At 48.0% G+C, this 20,692-nt stretch overlaps 1 protein-coding gene across 2 annotated transcripts in view; it reads left to right on the forward strand.

Moving 5' to 3' along the window:
* Positions 1-20,692, forward strand: part of DOP1A (DOP1 leucine zipper like protein A) — a 1,079,867-nt gene that overhangs the window by 391,003 nt on the left and 668,172 nt on the right. For both annotated transcript variants that reach the window (XM_086926553.1, XM_086926552.1), the window contains exon 12: positions 19,493-19,607. In XM_086926553.1, the coding sequence (XP_086782679.1) occupies positions 19,493-19,607 (115 nt within the window). The remainder of the gene's footprint in view (positions 1-19,492; positions 19,608-20,692) is intronic.

Below are 20,692 nucleotides of genomic sequence, written 5' to 3' on the forward strand. Positions count from 1 at the left end.
AACGTAATTGAGAAGTAATGATGTTAAACTGTTGTGGGGGCATTGTGACTGTTTTAAAAACGATAACATTATAGTGATTGCTTTTGTAACTTTATTTTACTGGGGTTTGTGTTTATGATTTGATTCTCTTGGCACATAGCACTTTTTTGGCACTCGACCTGGCATTGTCCGTCTGTTAGCACGGACACGCCTGCTTCCTGGGTCAGCGCTCTAGTTTTTTCTCTTCATCATCTATTTAAACCCCGTACTGGTGTGGGCACCCAGTGGGCAAGCCGGTGGCGCGCCAAAGGCAAGCCCTGCCTGCACTCAGCGCCAGCCATGCTGCCTGTAACGCAGGGACTCGATGTTACTCTAGTGGGACCTTGCGGGAGATTCGCGAAACTATGAGCGATGAGGTAGGAGTACTGAGACTTGAAGGAACTACTAGATTGAATGCTGATATCTGTAGGAAGGATGCTCTGAGCTGTGTATTACTGAAGGTCCTTTCCCTCTCCAAACATTCAGTTACTCATTGAGGTACACCACCTGGATGCTGTGTTCATGACCGAAACCGGGCATTCCCTGACTCTGTTTTTTAATTATGGCAGGCTTGCCCTCTTGGGTATAAGATCTTCCATAAAACTAGAGGCTCTGGCAGGGGGGTCAGCATACTGTTTAAAGACAGCTGGGATTTTGTCCCTATGGAGGTCGACATGGTGGAGGGATTTAAGCTTTTGGGATTTTCTTTAAAAGACACAAAGGGACACTTGCTAGATAGTATAGTCTGTTATAGACACCCTGGCCCTGTTAATATGCTTCATCTGCAGGCATTGATTGCTGTTATTGACAATATGGCCCTTACGCACTCAAGACTGCTTATAGTTGGAGATTTTAACACGTGGTTCAATGGGCATCTGGACATGGGATATTCTAACCTTCTCCAATCCTGTGAGAACCTTGGTATCCGTCAAGGGGTGACGGAGCCTACACATAATGGGGGGCACATGTTGGATTTAATTTTTAGTGAGGATAGCGCCACTGGGCATATAAGAGTACTTCTGGAGGAATGGACTGCCCATTTTTTGGTTAAATTCCTGACTTTCATTCCTAGCCGAAAAGCTCCCGCTAATAGGGAAGTTAGGAGTTTTTTAAATAGGGACTGGAAGAAGGCATTAAAAAAGGCAACATGCTCCTCAACGTTTGCCATCAATAAGGATTTAGATGTAGCCAGATCAGTGGAGGAGAACTATGTAGAATTCTGTAGGCAGATCATGGCAACTGTCAATCAAATTGCCTCTTTGAAAGTCTGCAAAAAAGAGGCAGACCTTCGGCCAGATGGTTTGATGAAAATTTGAAAAATCTGAAATTGCATTGTAAACATGCCGAAAGAAAATGGTGAAAGCACTATGCAGACGATGATAAGAATGCATGGAAAACACCTACATCCATCTATAAAAAAACGATCTTCTCTGCTAAAACAGAATACTTTGCAGAAACTATTCTGAAATCATCTAACAAAATCTAGATGTGTTGTTAGATTGGTCGAATAGGTTATTAATCCAAAGTGCTTACAAAATGAGACTCTGCCAACTCAAGGTCTTTGCGATAGACTGGCAATCTTCTTTGAGGAAAAGATTACCACCATCATAAATGGGCTTAAAACAACTATCCCAGTCATAGCAGAAAGTCGGACCAGTGGAATAACAACTACCTCGTCCACCGATGTAGGGAAGATATCCTATGTAGAGATGGATGCTGGGACTGTGAATCCGAGTTCTCTGGATCATTTCGAACTTATACCAGAGGAGGATTTTGGCGGGTTGGCTCTGGGTGTCTCTTCCTGCTCCCCACTGGACCCTCTTCCTCACAAAATCTGGAAGGAATATGCTTCTGATCTATTTCCTAGTCTTAGACAGATTTGCAATTATTCACTTTCCAGTGGGGATGTGCCATCTAGATGGAAACAGGCTGTGGTTACACCTCTCCTGAAGAAGGCTACTCTTGATCCAGCCTGCCCAGAAAGCTATCGACCAATCTCCCTCCTACCCTACCCTGTGAAGATCCTTGAACACTGGGTCAGGGGATCCCTGTATGTGTTCTTAGAAAGTAACAACAAGTTAGCGGACGTTCAATTTGGTTTCCGTGCAGAAAACGGTACAGAATCTGCTATGGTGACCGTGATGGACGATCTTCGCTTGTTGGCAGACAAGGGACGGTCAGCAATATTAATATTGCTCGACTTGTCTGCCGCTTTCGACACGGTCAACAATAGTATTTTGCTGACCCGCCTTGAGGAGGTTGGAGTGGTAGATACTGCTTTGGGCTGGTTCCGCTCTTATCTCTCTGGTAGGGGTCAGGCAGTGGCCCTTCCACCGTTTCAATCTGCTTTTATTAATATCGGCCATGGTGTCCCTCAAGGGTCTGCCATCAGCCAGATTATGTTTAACATATATCTTAGTCCTTTGATCGATATAATTCAGGCTCACAATGTGAAGCTGATAAACTATGCTGATGACACTCCGATTATTCTGTCCTTGGATGGCACCCAACCTTCGGGGTTGGAGGATTTTCATGCCTGTATGCGTGATACTGCACATTGGCTGTGGCTGAATTCTCTACAATTCAATTCTGAGAAAACCGAAATCATGCACTGTGCAGTAGGGAAGGTTCCTTTACCTCTCCCTCATAATTTCTGGCCATTAGGTACTTCTTCCCCCTTGGTTCCGGCCAAAACGGTCCATAATCTGGGAGGTCTGTTTAGTGCCAATTTGTCCCTGGAGGCACAGGTGAACAAAACGGCGGGGTGCTGTTTTGGTCTTATTTGAGCCTTGAGAAAGATCCTCCCACTGCTGCCTGCCTCTGCCAGAGCATTAGTAGTGCTGGGGTCTATTTTAAGTCGCCTTGACCATTATAATGCTCTGCTGCTGGATTCTCCACAATATCTGATCCAGCGTTTGCAACGTGTTCAAAATATGGCAGCAAGATTAGCTTTGGCTAAACCTCAAGACTTTTCTGCCTCAAAATGTTTGGCCAAGCTACACTGGCTTCTTGCGTTGCAAAGAGTACAGTTTAAGTCCATGTGTATAATGTTTAAGGCCTCTCATGGTTTTGGTCCAAAACCACTGCAAGAAAAATTACTCGGGTACACTCCCACCCGACATCTCCGTTCTTCTTCGACTTGTCTGGCGAAAGTTTCTAGGCTCAACAGGGTCAGACTGGATGGACGAATCTTCAGCATTGCTGCTGCAAGGCTGTGGAATGAATTTCCACTCAGTATTAGACAATGTAATTCCCTGTTTCTGTTTAGAAAAATGATTAAGACATGGTTGTTTCCTAGAATTTGATTTTGCCCTCTGAGTATTGTCCAATCCTTCTGCCGGTGTTGCGCGGCGCCCTCTGCGGCGACACGCTTCTCTGTGGATGCGACACGCTTCGTCAATGATGCGATGGCAAACAGCTACGGCGGCGGCACGCTTCTTCGGCGATGCAATGGCAACTGCTATGGTGGCGACACGCTTCTCCTCGTTGTGTCGTGCTTCCAGCTCCCAGTGACACACAGTCTTCTCAGAGAGCCCAAACACCAGAAGGCACCTCTCTTGTATCCCTGAGACTTCAGGCAGGAGGCAAGCCCAATTCAAGCCCTTGGAGATTCTTCTTCAAGATTGCAAAAGTACACACAAACTTCCTTTTCTCCTTTCCTTGGCAATAAAGTAACCACTGCAGGTCACCCCAACAGCACAGCACAGGAGCAGGCTCCTCCTTCAGCTTCCTTGGTTCTTCACCTTTGCAAAGGGTCATCTTGATTCCCAGAAGTGATCTAAAGTTCTGGGGTTTTATACGCACAAATCCTTTGTCTCGGAAGGCAGAGAGTGTCTGTTCCTAGTCCAAATGAGTTCTGGGTGCATTTTGCCAGTGCACAACTTCTTCCTTTGACAGTTTTGGCCAATGTCATCAGACGCACCACAGGAGGTGGAGCCAGCATTGTGGAAGGCAGGCACAGCCCTATTCAGGCCCAGGTGCTACTCTTCCCACCACTCCCAATGCAGATAGGTCTATTCAGCCTAGTGCTGACTCACCCTGCCTCCTGGAGCCACCCCAGCCCCTGTCACTCACAAACCAGATATGGAATACACAACATAGCAGAGGCAGGCTGGATGGTTAGGCAAGAAAATACTTACTTTCTAAAAATTGTATTTTCAAACACAGAATGTTAAAACCAACTTCACTAAAAGATGTATTTGATCATTCTCAGTTAAGGCATGCTACATTTGTTTTTCTACCATGTTCCTTGGGTCAGTTATGATTATAAAATGTTATAATCAAACTGCCCATTCTGGCCTATGAGAGCAGGTCGCCTTGCAGTAGTGAAAAACTGGCTGTAATTCCTTATCAGGACATGCCACACACATCTGGGCATGTCCTACCTTTTACATACAATGCACCCTGCCCATGGGGGTACCCTGGGCCTACCTTAGGGGTGACTAATATGTAGAAAAGGAAAGGTTTAGGGACTGGCAAGTGGGTGAACTTGCCAATTCGACATGGCAGCCCCAGGCTGCACACAGGCTCAGCTATGGCAGGCCTGAGTCACATTTTACAAGCTGCCTCTGTGGGTGGCACAACCGCTGCAGCAAGCCCACCAGCAGCATTTGATTTACAGGCCCTGAGCACACATGGTGCACTGTACTAGGGTCTGACAAGTAAATCAAATAAGCCAATCATGGAGTCAGCATCTAGACCAGCAAAACACATAGCAAAAATACAGGAGGCAACAGCAAAAAAGGGAAGGGAGACCTACGCCAATGGTGCCAGGTCTAACAACGAATAAAAATGTAAACTACACTATTTAGTGCTCTGGTGCTAGAGTATGTCTGTGCCTTTTCCTGCTATTGGCCCCAGTCTCCACCCCTACCCCTCATGAGATCCAGGACTTTCCTTCCCTGGGTCAGTACTTAGCGTGATTATGGACTTTTGCAGATTACTACCGTATTTTTGTATTAATCACAGTCTTTGTTTCAGTTTCTCACCTAACAAGTCTCTCAGTCAGTGACCAGTCGGTTCTCTCTGGCTGCCGCTGTACTCCTCCTCTGCTTGTCTGGGCAGGGTGCGAGCTGCCAATTCCTTGCAAACTCCTCAGCAGTCATGTCAGTGATGGATAGCTTCACACAACGTACCAACCATCTAAAAGTGCGTACAAGGGGCGTGGCTACCGGCCGACCAAGATGGCCGCTTAGCCTGTGAGCTCCGAGGATCCAGCTGCCCTTTTCACTGATCCGCACATTTATCCTGACATTTTCGCTGCTCCGAGGACGGCCACCAGGGTCGGGGCGCAAGCGGTATCGCCTGATGCAACTCCGGTGAAAATCGGGCATTGTGATCTGACCGAGAGTCTGACCGACGAACTGCGGCCTACCTGCAGCGTCAAGACCGGGGACTAAAGTTGAGAGTCGGCCGCCGTCTGGTAGCCGGGGGTGTGACGACGGGTCCTTCCCCTGATCCGTGCGAGTTTTTCAGCACCGGCGCACGCTCGTGAAGCTGACTACTCACCCCATGAAGTGCAGCTGCCTGACTCCGCCGACGCCGAACCGCAGTTCCGGCCGCTGGCAGTGACGGACACCAGAGGTTGCAGCCGCGGTGAGTGTGGGGCCCCTTCCCCCAGCTGCCGCGGCGAACTAACACCTGCCGCCCTGGGGGTGGTTCTCCCGGACCACCCCCCCCACCCCCCGCATGGACCGGCGTTGATCCTTGGCCCACCCGGATGTCTGCCCGAGCCGAGTGTTGTGTCCCTTGTTCTCCACGGCTCCGGCGTGTCACTGGGCCTGAGACCGGGGTGAAGGGAGTCCCTGGCGGCTGTACATATATGTGAGCACTGCAAAACAATACCGCGCCCTTTTGCCTCCGCCCGATTGGACATCTGGCACTGTTGCTGCCGCACTGATAGGCAGTAAGTGTCCCCGGTTACCCGCTCCTTGGACCCAACGCACTGTACTGAATCTTCCACAAACGGACCCCTGGCCCATACCGACTGGAAGCCTCTCACCAGACCAGCTTAAGGCACTGTGGGCTACACGAATCAGGCACCATGGCGGGCACCAAGGCATAGTACCACGCAGGCGAAACTGGATAAATTTGGCTAAGAAAAGGGCTCATCTCCCGGTCGCTCTCAGACTAAGCCTGTGGACAGTGAAGGGGCAAAAAAGATCACCCTTGAGGACGTAATGAAGGCTCTGGCTAATGTTTAGACGACGGTGGGCACTATATCTACGGACGTTTCTCTGCTGCGTGCAGACCTCCACAAGATGGCGGATAGGGTAAAAGAAGTGGAAATAGTTGCCAAATCTCTAGTTACAGACACTTCTGAATTACAGACCTCAGTTTCCCAGCTTGAAAAGGAGAACAGAACACTGGCAGAGAAGCTCGATGAGCAAGTAGGGCGTGCAAGACGCAACAATGTTCGGATTATTGGTATTCCGGAGTCAGAAGGTGCAAGGGCTATGGACTTGTATGTTGAGGAACTAATTACCACCAAACGGCAGCCTAAGGGACTTTCGAACTTTTTCTCGGAGGAGTGTGCCTACAGGGTGCCTGGCGGCAAACCTAAACCGGGTGCGCCCCCAAGACCGGTGCTTGCCAGGCTATTTAACTTCAGAGACCGTGATGCCATTTTACAAGCAGCAAGAAACTCCCCTCCCATCCGTGTCTTAAATTCCCCTGTGACGTTCTTCCCGGACTACACGGCGGCCGTATCTCGAAGACGACAAAGCTTCTTTGAGGTCAAGAAGTTGCTCAGGGCACAAGAGTTGCCATACTCGATGCTCTTCCCCGCAAGACTTCGGGTAGTGGCAGACGAGAGAACATGGTTTTTTGATACGCCCGAGACACCGGGACACTGTAGGTGCTGCAGGAACTTCTGGCTCTGGAGGCCCGAACCGAGCCAATCTCCACTCCAAGAAAAGGAATGATCTCTGATCTCATATTGCTGTTCCCGATTTTAACGATGATCGTGTACCTATTTAGGCCTCTGCCGCTTGTGACTCTGGACTGGGGCAGGACTAGGGGCTCTAAGGGGCTGGTGCCTCGCTGAACTCTTCCCCTCGACAAGCAAGTATTGGGTAATGGGCGGGATAAAGCGCTCTGCTGAGTTGGGGTGGCGGGCAGTTGAAAGTTCGTCTTCTAGCAGGGAGGCAGGAAGGGTGGGTGGGACACCGGGTGGAAGGATAGACGCGTTGTTTTTTAGTGTTACTTTTGCTTTTTGTATGGTTATGAAGGCGACATGTTGCTTGAATGAAGGTGAATCGCAGGTTTGGTCCCCTATTGAATTGCACATCACTACTCTCATCGGTAGACTCGTATGACACAACCCTCCCACCAGTTTTCTTTGACAGTCCTAACATGGAATGTCCGGGGATTGGGAGACAAGGTGAAGCGTGGCCTTGTACTGCAATACCTGAAGCGTTGCAACCCAGCAAAAGTCCTACTGCAGAAAACACATCTTGTGGGCTTGGCCTCAAAGGCAATGGATAGATGAGGGTACAAGTTCATTGCTCAAGCAGACTTCTCCTCTGGTTCTAGGGAAACAGGGATCCTCATAAGGAAGAACTTCCCGCTGGTGTGCCAACAGACGCGACTAGATGATCAGGGCCGCTTCGCGGCGGTGACAGTTCAATGGGAGGGTCGTCTGTTCAACTTTGTGTCCGTATATATCCCTCCTGGCTTACATGCTACAGCACACACTGCCCTCATGACATTCCTCTTGGCTTTGCCGGTGGCGACGTTGGTGATAGGGGGCGACTTTAACGACATTGTAGACCATGAGTTTGATAGGCATCCACACACAAAAACGGCACGGGGAGGTGGGAGACTCCTTGGACTGCTGGACGCACTGGGACTTACAGACTGCTAGAGACACAAACACCCTCATGATAAACAGTACACCTACTATTCAGCGACCCATGATTGTCTCTTGCGGATAGATTATGTCTTGATGTCTGCAGATGGGCTACAAGGCATTGAGGAGGTGGATATCCGCCCCAGGGGAATCTCTGATCACTCCCCGCTGCGACTCACATACACAAACCACCGTACCCATAGGTGCCGCATCTTCCCTATTCACGCGGGCTATCTGCAGGCTGCCCCACTGGTGAAAGCTCTGGCCAACACCACCAAACAATACTTTCAGGAAAACTCTGGCTCAGTAGACTCCCACAGCACCCTGTGGGAGGCCTACAAAACAGTCCTGCGCGGGCAGGCGATCGCCTCCATTGCTGGCCACAAGCGAACACGACAGGAACTTAACACCCTCGAGGAGGCTCTTAATACTGCAATTCAGGAACAGGAGACTCACCCGTCACGGAGGACTGCCCAGGCAGTCCGGCTACGGCGAACCGAGTGGTTGGCATACCCGAAAAAGAAATGGTTCAAAATACACTACAGACGACCCGTCGCAGGGTTTATGAGCTGGAGGACAAGGCCGGGAAGATGTTGGCATGGCTGGACAAGAAGGAAAAAGCAGGTAGAATCATTGCGCAGCTGACGTCTCCCGAGGGGTATACGACCTCGGATCCTGGGGTTATAGCCGACCTATTGGCTGACCATTTTGAAAAAACATACACCCCCCAAGCGCCATACTTGATAGAGGAGGCATACGATTATATTAAAGATCTGACAATCCCTCGCCTCTCTCCAGAAGCAGCGCTTCTACTTGAGGCAGACGTCACCGCGGAAGAAATACAGGGGGCAACCTATGCGCTAGCGTCCGGTAAGGCACTGGACCCCAACGGGCTTCCAGTGGAACTGTAGAAGAGCACTGTTCAAACAACGGCCCCCTACCTCCTCAATATGTTTTCTGATAGTCTCGAAGCTGGGGAACTACCTAGAGACCAGCGCCTCGCCACGATTATCCCGATAAATAAACCTGGCAAAACGGCAGCGGCCTGTGCCTCCTATCGCCCTATCTCCTTAATAAATGCGGAACCGAAGATCCTCGCCAAATTACTGGCGCTGCGGCTGGCCCCGCACCTTAGCACTCTGGTGCACCCAGATCAGTCTGGCTTTATGCCACACCGTAGTACATCACACAACCTGCGCCGCCTGCAGGCAGTGCTGGCTCGCAGGGAGCACATACAGGAACCTGCTGTTCTCCTTTCCCTTGACACCACTATGGCATTCGACACCGTGGAATGGCCTTATCTGTTCGCGGTGCTTCAATACATGGGCTTTGGCCCCAAGTTCTGCGCCTGGATTCGTCTACTCTATACCAAACCCCTGGCCCAGATAGTAGCAAATGGTCACATCTCTAGAGACTTCCCACTTGGCCGTGGGACAAGGCAGGGATGCCCATTATCCCCCTTATTATTTACGCTGATCCTTGAGCCGTTAGCAATCTGGATCCGGTGGGAGCCCTCCATCAAGGGTATCCGGTGGTCGCCTGTATGGGAAGATCGCATATCCCTATACGCAGACGATATCCTTCTTTATCTCACCTCCCCCAAAAGGTCAATTTTAGAGCTCCTTAATGTCTGCGAAAAATTTGGGAGAGTGTCGGGATATAGGATTTACTGGACTAAATCTGTCCTATTCGTTCTTGCTGGCCTCCCACCTCTGCTCTCTGCGAGCTGCCCTTTACGTTAAACCGAGGCGGCCTTTAAGTATCTGGGTGTTTATGTGTCATCGGACCCAGACGAGTTCTACGCCCTGAATTTGAAACCCCCACTGGACCGGTTCAAACGGGATGTGAAGGTGTGGCGCTCCCTTCCTCTCACTCTCCTGGGCAAAGCTGCACTATTCAAAATGATGTCACTCCCCCGCTTCCTGTATCTCCTCGAAAATACGCCGTTCTCGGTCCAGCCCTCCTACTTTACATCGATCTCAGCGGCGGTTTCTGCCTTGCTGTGGGATGGGAAGCCAGCACGGATTGCGCAATGCAAGCTGGTGAAAGACTGGTACGACGGGGGTATAGCACTCCCTAATATCGAACTATACTACTGGGCGGCCCACCTCAAACAAATGAACTATTGGCTACATTCCCCGCAGACTGACCCCACATATTTAGCGGACAGACAATGTTTGGAATCTAGAGGTCTGTTGAGGAACCTCTACAGTCGTGGCGTGTCATCAGACCTACTGGGTCCAACACGTCACACGGTTCAACTCTGCTCTAATGTTATCACACAAATGACACCCTTGTGGGACTCGCATAGGCTGGGTTTCCTGGGCAACAGTAAGGGGTTCCAGGCCTGGGACAACATAGGCATCTCTGTGGTGGGAGACTTCCGGAAAAAACGCAAGGTAGTTGACTTTTCATTCCTGCAAACCAATTATGATATGGCACAGTCTGAACACTATAGGTATATACAAATCCGACAAGCCCAGCAGGCAGCCGTCCCGGCGGGGACGGACCTGCAGGAATCCACCCCTCTTGAAGATAGGTTGTTGACAGAACACATGTCATGCAAAGCAACATCCTTCACATACCGAAAGTTGGTTAACAACCTCCCTGACATGTTATCTAAGTTGCGTTTGAGTTGGTCGAGAGACATCAGTGACTTCGATGACTTAGAGTGGCAGGAGGCCCTTTCCTCGCCGCGGGAGACAGCTATCCCCTCCAGGCTCAAACTAGTCCAACTGAAAATATTACACTGCACATATTACACCAGAACAGTCCTCTTCAAAATAGGAATGGCCTCTCACGAGTACTGTCTCCGTGGATGCGGGGAAAAGGGAACATTCTATCACACTATATGGGACTGTGGTCGGGTGGCAATGTACTGGGCTGCTGTGATGCGCACCATTTCCCAAACCACAACTGTCTCCCTGCTGCCCGATCCCCGACGCTGCCTGTTAAATATATGGGAAGCAACTGACCTAACCCATCTTCAGCAGGACTGGACCATGCTGGGTATGATGATGGCAAAACGCAACATAGCTAGATTGTGGAGCTCTGATAAGATACCTACGTTGGGGGACTGGTGCAGAGACATGGATGAAGCGATGGTGGCCGAGAAAGCGGTATTTGTCCATCGGGGGTTCCCTGGGAAGTGGGAACAAATCTGGGGTGCATGGAACAAGTTCAGGGGGAACATATGTGAGCCCCCACAGCTCGACACGGATGAGGCCCTTACAGATTAAGAGTTTTACTTGCATGTCTGTATGTGATGCGATGTCTTTCTTTGACCTGACGAATTCCCTATTGTTTTACAGATGCTATACCGATATGGATGGACTTGACTGTAATTGCACTGCATGTGTTAAAGATACTGCAACTGTATGTTTTGTCGCCTTCCATGTTCAACACAATAATAACAAGTTAAAAAAAAAAAGTGCGTACAAAACTTGAATATTATAAGATTATTATAATAATTAACTGTGGAGGTTCCAGCGATTAGGGACAGCTTCTAGGTTATGAATCTCACAGCTGGTGAGTTGGATGCTTGGTGTAGTCCAGTTGGTGTATAGATGCACTGGCCCGGCTTGAGCAGGAGGTGAGGCCTCGCTGGATGAATGGGGACCACGTCTCAGGACATGCTGAGGTCTCGGGTCTTGCATTTTTACAGGTCAGGTAGCAGCTTCGCTATTCAGGTGCTTCAGCTCAGGCCCTACTCCAGCTTCACAGTTCCTGCCAGGAGAGTCTGGGAATGCCTACATCAGGGCATGCAGATTGCTCTTTGCAGTCTTTCTGTTCTGCAGACCCACTGCATTGGTGTCACAATGCACCTCCCTCCGCCTGGAGAGTCACACCTTTTGAAGGATTGGCAGGTTTCTTCCCTTTCTCAGTGGACAGACTGGATTATAGGAGCTTCAGGATATGTGAACATCTCTTCAGCAAGTGGTAGGGTTAAGTGATGGCTTCTCACCTCTTGGAGGGTGAGTATCATGGAGACACCAGCTCTTGTTGCAAAGCAGTTTTTTAAGCTCTCTGTGGAGCACTCCCATTCTTCGACATAGTGAACTTGGAACTGAAACAAGTGGGTTAGTGAGCCCAATGTTTATACAGTGAAAGCAAACAGAAGATGTGCTTTTGCTGTCGGGATGGTCGTAGATGGTTTGAGGTTGCTCTCCTTCCAGGTGTCCTTTCCAGGCTGCTCTCCAGACATAGCCTTTGTGTAGAGTGATGCTCCTCACAGCAGGGTTGTCTCCAGCCTGGGGTACTCACAACAGAGTTACAAAGAGGTGTTGGCTTTCTGCTCCTGGCTGTTCTGAGCCAAACTGAAGTAGTGTTCAGGAAAAGACAAAAGGCCGGGCCTCGCCCAAGGGATCACATTCACCTTGCGTAACAGAGTCTGTGGTGCCACACTTCACGCCTACTGGATACTTCTGGAAGACTCATCGCAGCTGCTTGCTCATCTGAAGGATAATCGAATTTTTCAAGGAGCCATTTCTCTTCTACTCATGCTTATTATACCTAAATAAAGGAGGGGAGTAAAATGCACTGGGGAGTCCTACCACCTCCCAGACCCAACAACTAAAAAACCAAGGTATGGTCCCTCTGGCTTAATTGAATACAAGGATTCAAGTTACAAAGCCCTGCCTACATAACCTGTAAGGTTATAAAAATTCCCTGACCCACAAAACATTGTGGTATGTTTAATCTTTGGACCCTCACCCTATAAATGGCTCTGCATTAGGTGGGTTCAAACAGTGATCTGGGAACTCTTCGATATTTGTACGGATGGGAGGAGATAAAATTACCTAGGTTGTAACCATCTGCAGATTTATTTAATGATCATCATCCTGACAAGGTTAAAACCAAGTAGTACTGTAGTAGTACTTAGGTGAACGCCTTAGAGTAGTAATGACTGCTATGTCCCCTGCAGCATTCTACATGTTACAGCCATCTTGAGTTGCCCAGATAGGTAATTTAGCCTTCGTCAGGACCAAAATATCTCTAAACACCATGAGGCTGAATGTATGAATAATTACTCCTTTTTAGTGGTTATTTTGTCAAAGTATCAAAAAACATTCAAACACTCATATAAACTCACAATTGCGGGGCAGCACATTGGTAAGTGCAGTTCGGGCATATGCTGGCCCCATAGGGTGAGTGGTGGGACCACCTCTGTAGTCATACTTTCGTTAACAGCTCCAGACAATGATATCACCTATTGTGCCATCTGTGGCCCAGCATCTTCTCCCCTCACTTCAGTGGCGATCTCTCCTCCTCCAGCTTGAGGAATGTCAGCAATACACTTCTACTGTCTGGGAAAACAACCTCACCTCCGTCTTGTGAGGGGCATTCAAAATGCATTCAACAGTCCTTGGTGACTTGGTTTACTCACTCACAGTATGCATGTACCACGTATGCTACATAGACAGACACCACATACACTGGGTATGTTAGATCTATGTTCTAGGTAAGCACATAGAGGCGAACAAGGGGCAGAAGGCCTCCACTTCAGTGACGGAGATAAACAAGCATTTACAATGCAATGGTTTCGCCTTCGGAAAAGTTTGAGCCATTGGCATTCTAAATGGCAAACTTTTTATTTATGTGTTGGTTTTGAAAACAGATAAATAAATGGCATTCTCATTTACAATGCCAATACACACACCCACACAAGAGCCCCCCACACACACCACACAAGAGCCCCCCACACACACACACAAGAGCCCCCCCCACACACCACACAAGAGCCCCCCACACACACCACACAAGAGCCCCCCACACACACCACACAAGAGCCCCCCACACACACCACACAAGAGCCCCCCACACACACCACACAAGAGCCCCCCACACACACCACACAAGAGCCCCCCACACACACACACGCAAGAGCCCCCCACACACACACGCAAGAGCCCCCCACACACACACGCAAGAGCCCCTCACACACATACGCAACAGGAGCAATCCTTGTCGCTCAGCCCACACACTCTGTCTCTCTCTCAACAACACCAGGCACCCCAGCATTCCACTACCTCATCAAGCATTCCAACATTCCACACACAACACAATCATACTGGCAGAACAGCAGGGAACAGGTAACCAAGGGAAAGAATGCATTGAGAATTCAAGTCACAACACACTTCATTATTCATCCTAAAGGCATCACCGCGCCCTGTTGCTGTTACTCCTTCACCCTTGACCATGACAGCATGTAACACTTACTGTTGCTATTACATGTATACAGTCATCTAATCTGCCACATTCTCTTCTCAGTCTACAAACTAGAGCGTTACCGTTCTTCCCTATGCTTCCATCCGTGGCATGACCCAAAATAATTCGTCTCCTTGCAATATTTTGTGAGGCCGACCTAAAATTTCACAGATCAGCAATGGCCTCATGGCTGGACGAGATTTGGCTTCACCTGCGGATACCTGTGCTTAGAGTCGATTGTACCATAGCTTCACACTCCCACCTATTGGCCCGAAATGTGAACCTCGCTCACCAGTCACATTTTGTATGTGTTTTGTAATCGGGCAGGCTGTCTTTTCCGCTCCGGTGCCAGTTTTTCCTGGCTTGCCTCTGCCATTTTCTGCCTAACACAGTGTCCCTAGGTCTATTATGAAACTTTTCACGAGTCATGCTGAAAGGCTCGGGACTTTATTGACGGTCACCTGAGAGGGGTGACTCAGCACTTAGTTCACGGATCAGCTGAGAGGAGTGACTCAGCACTTTGTTGACGGGTCATTGAGTCACGATGGGAGGTGCTCGGTCCTGTAATAGCCCTTCACAAGCAACATGTATTTTTCTCAGAATAAATATCGGGGAACGTGAGCGCCTTGTTTCAGCCCGTTTAACTGCCTTTGGCATCTCATGACCTGTTTCTATCCGGTTTCTTGCGACGCCGTATACCCCATGGGTTTTGTTTTTAGCCACAGTGAGACCTAAACAAAAATTGTACTACGTATTTTTCCACTCAATCAAAATCTTAGACCCCAGTCATGTCACGAATTGTATTAATAATCCCTTCCCGTTGATTGAATTGAATGTCGAACTCCCTCCCATCCTTCGTACTTTTGCGAAAGCTGACTTTGTATAGGCCAATGGGATAACTGAATGAAAACAACTTTTTTCCTCTGTACACCCTTTGACAGTAGCGTAAGCAGCATTTCAACTTTCTAGCTCGAGTAATAAGCTTAGCAGTCTCCCGGGGTGCCGTTCTTACCTGCTGGACGGGTCCGGGTGGAGTGCAGCCGCCGGCCAGGAGCCGGGTCCGGGTGGAGTGCAGCCGCCGCGCTCAGTCTGTGTCCGGGCTCCGGGGGCGGGGAAGGAGGAAGGCGGCCATGAGGAAAGAAGCGGGAGGGGGCGGGAAAGGGGGAGGAGAGACGCGGCGGACACCAAGAAACAAGCGGGAGGGTGGGAGGTGCTCGGTCCTGTAATAGCCCTTCACAAGCAACATGTATTTTTCTCAGAATAAATATCGGGGAACGTGAGCGCCTTGTTTCAGCCCGTTTAACTGCCTTTGGCATCTCATGACCTGTTTCTATCCGGTTTCTTGCGACGCCGTATACCCCATGGGTTTTGTTTTTAGCCACAGTGAGACCTAAACAAAAATTGTACTACGTATTTTTCCACTCAATCAAAATCTTAGACCCCAGTCATGTCACGAATTGTATTAATAATCCCTTCCCGTTGATTGAATTGAATGTCGAACTCCCTCCCATCCTTCGTACTTTTGCGAAAGCTGACTTTGTATAGGCCAATGGGATAACTGAATGAAAACAACTTTTTTCCTCTGTACACCCTTTGACAGTAGCGTAAGCAGCATTTCAACTTTCTAGCTCGAGTAATAAGCTTAGCAGTCTCCCGGGGTGCCGTTCTTACCTGCTGGACGGGTCCGGGTGGAGTGCAGCCGCCGGCCAGGAGCCGGGTCCGGGTGGAGTGCAGCCGCCGCGCTCAGTCTGTGTCCGGGCTCCGGGGGCGGGGAAGGAGGAAGGCGGCCATGAGGAAAGAAGCGGGAGGGGGCGGGAAAGGGGGAGGAGAGACGCGGCGGACACCAAGAAACAAGCGGGAGGGTGGGAGGTGCTCGGTCCTGTAATAGCCCTTCACAAGCAACATGTATTTTTCTCAGAATAAATATCGGGGAACGTGAGCGCCTTGTTTCAGCCCGTTTAACTGCCTTTGGCATCTCATGACCTGTTTCTATCCGGTTTCTTGCGACGCCGTATACCCCATGGGTTTTGTTTTTAGCCACAGTGAGACCTAAACAAAAATTGTACTACGTATTTTTCCACTCAATCAAAATCTTAGACCCCAGTCATGTCACGAATTGTATTAATAATCCCTTCCCGTTGATTGAATTGAATGTCGAACTCCCTCCCATCCTTCGTACTTTTGCGAAAGCTGACTTTGTATAGGCCAATGGGATAACTGAATGAAAACAACTTTTTTCCTCTGTACACCCTTTGACAGTAGCGTAAGCAGCATTTCAACTTTCTAGCTCGAGTAATAAGCTTAGCAGTCTCCCGGGGTGCCGTTCTTACCTGCTGGACGGGTCCGGGTGGAGTGCAGCCGCCGGCCAGGAGCCGGGTCCGGGTGGAGTGCAGCCGCCGCGCTCAGTCTGTGTCCGGGCTCCGGGGGCGGGGAAGGAGGAAGGCGGCCATGAGGAAAGAAGCGGGAGGGGGCGGGAAAGGGGGAGGAGAGACGCGGCGGACACCAAGAAACAAGCGGGAGGGTGCCGGCAATGCCGGACCAGACACGGGGGCGTTCCCGGCATCGCGTGACGTCGGCAAAAGCCAAAGAATGTCGGGAACGCCCCCGTGTCTGGTCCGGCATTGACGGACAGGCCCCTCGTCCAATGGCAAGGCTCCGTTTACGGAGCCAGCCAATCAAGGACGAGGGCCGAACCAAAGCACCCTACGGTTCTCAACAGGATTTCGCCTGCGCGGAAAAGCTGCGCAGAGCGCAGCTTCCGCTAGGCGAAACCTAAAAAGGTCTAATCACATCTGTGGATTTCTAAAACCCAGTTGGCTACCTCACTACACCCATGAGGGGGACAATAAACCACTGTCTATACAATTAGGACACATTTGGTGCAACGGTCGAGGTCATAGGTCAGTTCCTGGACCTCATTGATGTCAAGGGACAGGCCTAGACCTCAGCATACATACTATATTATTGTGAGGCAAGGGCCAACATAAAAAAACCAGAATACCAGATATACGCAGTTGATCACTCAAGGCAGAGAACACGACTGTACACCATGCATGGAACATTCTCCTTCCCGTAGTTTTTGTTGAATTACTTTTTTATACTTATGTTTGTCATACTGGTTACGGAGACTTGGTGGAACTACCTTATCCAGTGCTTGCTTTTCCAAATCTAGGTAGAAAGTTGATTGATTGATGTACATTTTTTTAAAGCACACTAATACTTAGGATCCGGGTGATCTAGTGCCCAAAACAGAAGTTGCATCAATCAGAGTGACATGACTTTTCAAAAGCTTTTGAAAATAAAGTATGGGCGGAGTTGTGCTTAGCGGCAGTGGAAAAGCATGCCAATTCTTGGCTGTGACAACTGCAGAGGCTCTGTCTCCCTGCATGTCTTAGGAATTCTGAGCTGATTACGAATTATGCGTGAGAAAAGATTCTGGGAGTACTGTAAGGGAGGTGATGCATATCCCTCAATGACTGATACACAAAGATTTTAACAATATGTGTTTCCGAATGAGCAACCACACAGCAGTCTTCAGGTGATGTGAAATATGAGATTTTCTGTTCAGTCAACGAGTCAACCAAGTAGCAGTATTTTGAATGATCTGCAAAATATGTTATAAGACATTGACGAAGGCCCAGGAAGAGGTAATTACAGTAGTCCAGCCTCAACAGTATAAGGGTTTGGATCAAAGTTTCCTGAAGTTTGATGAAAGGTTAGGCATATTTTTCCTCACTACTCCTAGCCCTCTTTCTGACCCCTTTTGTTCTGCCGAATACCACTACTTCAGTCTTGGAGAAATTAACTCGCAGAGAATTGACATCTATTCAACTCGCATTAGCACATACACATTCTCTAAACTGAGATTAAACGAATTCTCTGTCGCTATACATATGTAGTATGAGCTGGATGTCATCTGTATAGGAAAAAAACAAATACGGAAAGAATATATTAAGGCGGTCAATGGAACTATATAGAAATTAAACAAGGTTGCACTCTATGGGCAGACCCTTAATACACTCTGCATATTAGGCTCTGGACTTCATTTGAGAAAGTAGCATGGGGACTGCTTGCATGTGGTTTATGACAAATGATGGGAGCCACAGTAGGGCATTGCCTTCTACACCAGCCTCACAAAGTCTATCCATAAAGATAAGGAGGGAAACGGTATCAAACGTCACAGAGAGATTTGATAATATTAGAGCAAGTGTGCCTCCTTCGTCCTAATGCATACGGCTCTCATTTGTGACAGTCACTAGTATGGTTCTAATACATTTTTATAAAAGTGAAAGCTGGACAGATGTTGTCCTGTGGTCACTTCACCGTCGTTACATTTGTATATAAACATTAGTCAAATTAGTTGTTCCAGATGAGATGGATGAGTGCCCTGTATGTACATTCCTGCCTGCCTGTGACTGAGGTATATAAACTGTTGTACTGCGTGTAAGACACGAGTTAAAGGTGGGGTACCGAGGTACCCACAAGTTCTAATTTGTGGAGAGTAGAATTAACTGTTAACTATGTGGGATACCCCCTCCAATCTCAAAATTATCTAGTTTAAAGGTGTTAAAATACAGATGTAGGTCAGATTAACGTGCCATGGAACAAGTAGTGCTGCGGAACTCTCGAGCCTTTATCAACAGTTTGTATAAATCACACGCGAAACCTTAAGTCATACTGACAAGCCAGTTGTTCATTTCAACGAAGATACAGCTCCAACAAGCCACTGTTAGGTTCGGAGGTGACTCTCCTCCTCCAACTGCCACCCACCGCGCATCCCTCGCACCCGGATTCTACAGAACCTTGGTGCGAAGATTCCATCGAATTTAGAGTAATATAGACAATATTACACAGTTGTTTACAACCACGCTGAGTTACAGAAGTGTTTTGGAATATATGTTATGACAACAGTATTCTTTCTTGTGACTTGTCTGCTGTTTCTAAATACCTCCTAACCCTAGTAAGCACTAAGTAGTCTTCAATTGGCATATTAATTGATGTCAAAATTCTCAACACAATCATCTTGCCACCATGAGTGCAACAAGGCTGAAGGACAATCTATGAACAATTTAATTGGGATTGTCACTGTTAAGTTTCAAACCCTGGATATGTGAACCTTTCTACCTGTGATTCAAGAATGAAACCTCTTTACAAATGGATAGCTACACATAACGTACCAACCATCAAAAAGTGCATACAAAACATGATTATTATATGATTATTATAAAAATGTACTATTTCAGATATTCACTTTACATTCAAATTGCCACGTTCTGCTGCCTACCCGCATATTTGCTTCATTGGTTGGAGTTCAAAACATGTTTTATGATGAATATAAGAATCGAAAGCATTGTTGGCTGGTTTTATATTTGTTACAGCTGGTGGTCACTAATTATGTTTGTGTTTTTCATTCTTTAGGAGGACACTTCATTCTAGGATGCAGACAAGACCTGGCGATGTACAGAAATACACAGAGATTCCCCTAACCACCTTCTGCTCACTGGTGGATTTTTTGTTGGATATTGTATCTTTGGTGAGAACTGGTTTATTTTCTGATTGGCAGTATGTCGCCAAGAAAACAAGGGGTCGAGTTACAAAATTATAATTTGTTCTGATGTGTCCTTACCGCACCATCGATGAGTAATTTATTCTTGAGTTAAATGTGCCTGATTGAAAGAAGAAAATAGACATTCATTGATTTAAGTGTGAAAGTTTCATGCGTATCATGCACTCCTAAATAAAAAGCAACACACTGAGCATACTCACAGCTGTGCTCGAGCAGTGGTCAACGAAAGACGCTGAAATATCGCCAACACCCATAGATTAGGAAATACAAAGGAGGGCTGTTAGCTTTACAGAGCAGGTGCAAAAAATGCAATTGTGTGTTTTTCTTGTACGACCGAACATCTGTTTCACGCTGGTTTAAGACAGAAATTTAAACTGAGCAAATTTGAAGATAAAATTGCGGATTCTTTTAAAAATTATTTGTCTCCTAAAAGAGAAACTCTGCCACAATTATAAATGTTCACCTTGTTATTGATTAACAATTTGAAAACAGAAATTGTTAGAAATTGTGTTTGTGTTTGGCGGAGGTATGTACCCTGTCCAAGCAGGAGCCAAAATTCTAGTCAGGGTAAGTCAGTAACACACTTTAACTCGTGCTCACCCTCTTGTAGGTTAGCACAGAGCTGTAAGGCTTAATTTCTGGGGCAATGTGTAAAGTATTTGTGCAACATTTAAAACAGTAACCGTGAAAGCACCACAAAAGATTCAACTCCTGTTTAGAAAACAAGCTTATTTTTATGAGTAAAACAAGACCAAAACGACAAAAATCCAATAAGTAGAAGTCAAGATATGAATTTTTAAAGTATAAATGTTTTTGTAGTGCTTGGCAACCATTCGCACCAACCGGGGCTTTCTAACTGTGCTTGAGCGGTTCAAATCCAAAAGTTCAGTCCGACCGCGGTGGAGCATGGGTCGGATACGGGGACCGCCCTTGGCCCACTGGTACCTTGGATGCGTAAACATCGAGAGCGATGTGTGGAGCAAAAGAGGCGTTGCATCGCTGTCAATCACCCTGATGTAACCAATGCGTTGGTTCCGAGGTGCACACTGTTG

Source organism: Lissotriton vulgaris, chromosome 6, assembly GCF_964263255.1.
Source record: "Lissotriton vulgaris chromosome 6, aLisVul1.2, whole genome shotgun sequence".
Classification (NCBI taxonomy): Eukaryota; Metazoa; Chordata; class Amphibia; order Caudata; family Salamandridae; genus Lissotriton; species Lissotriton vulgaris.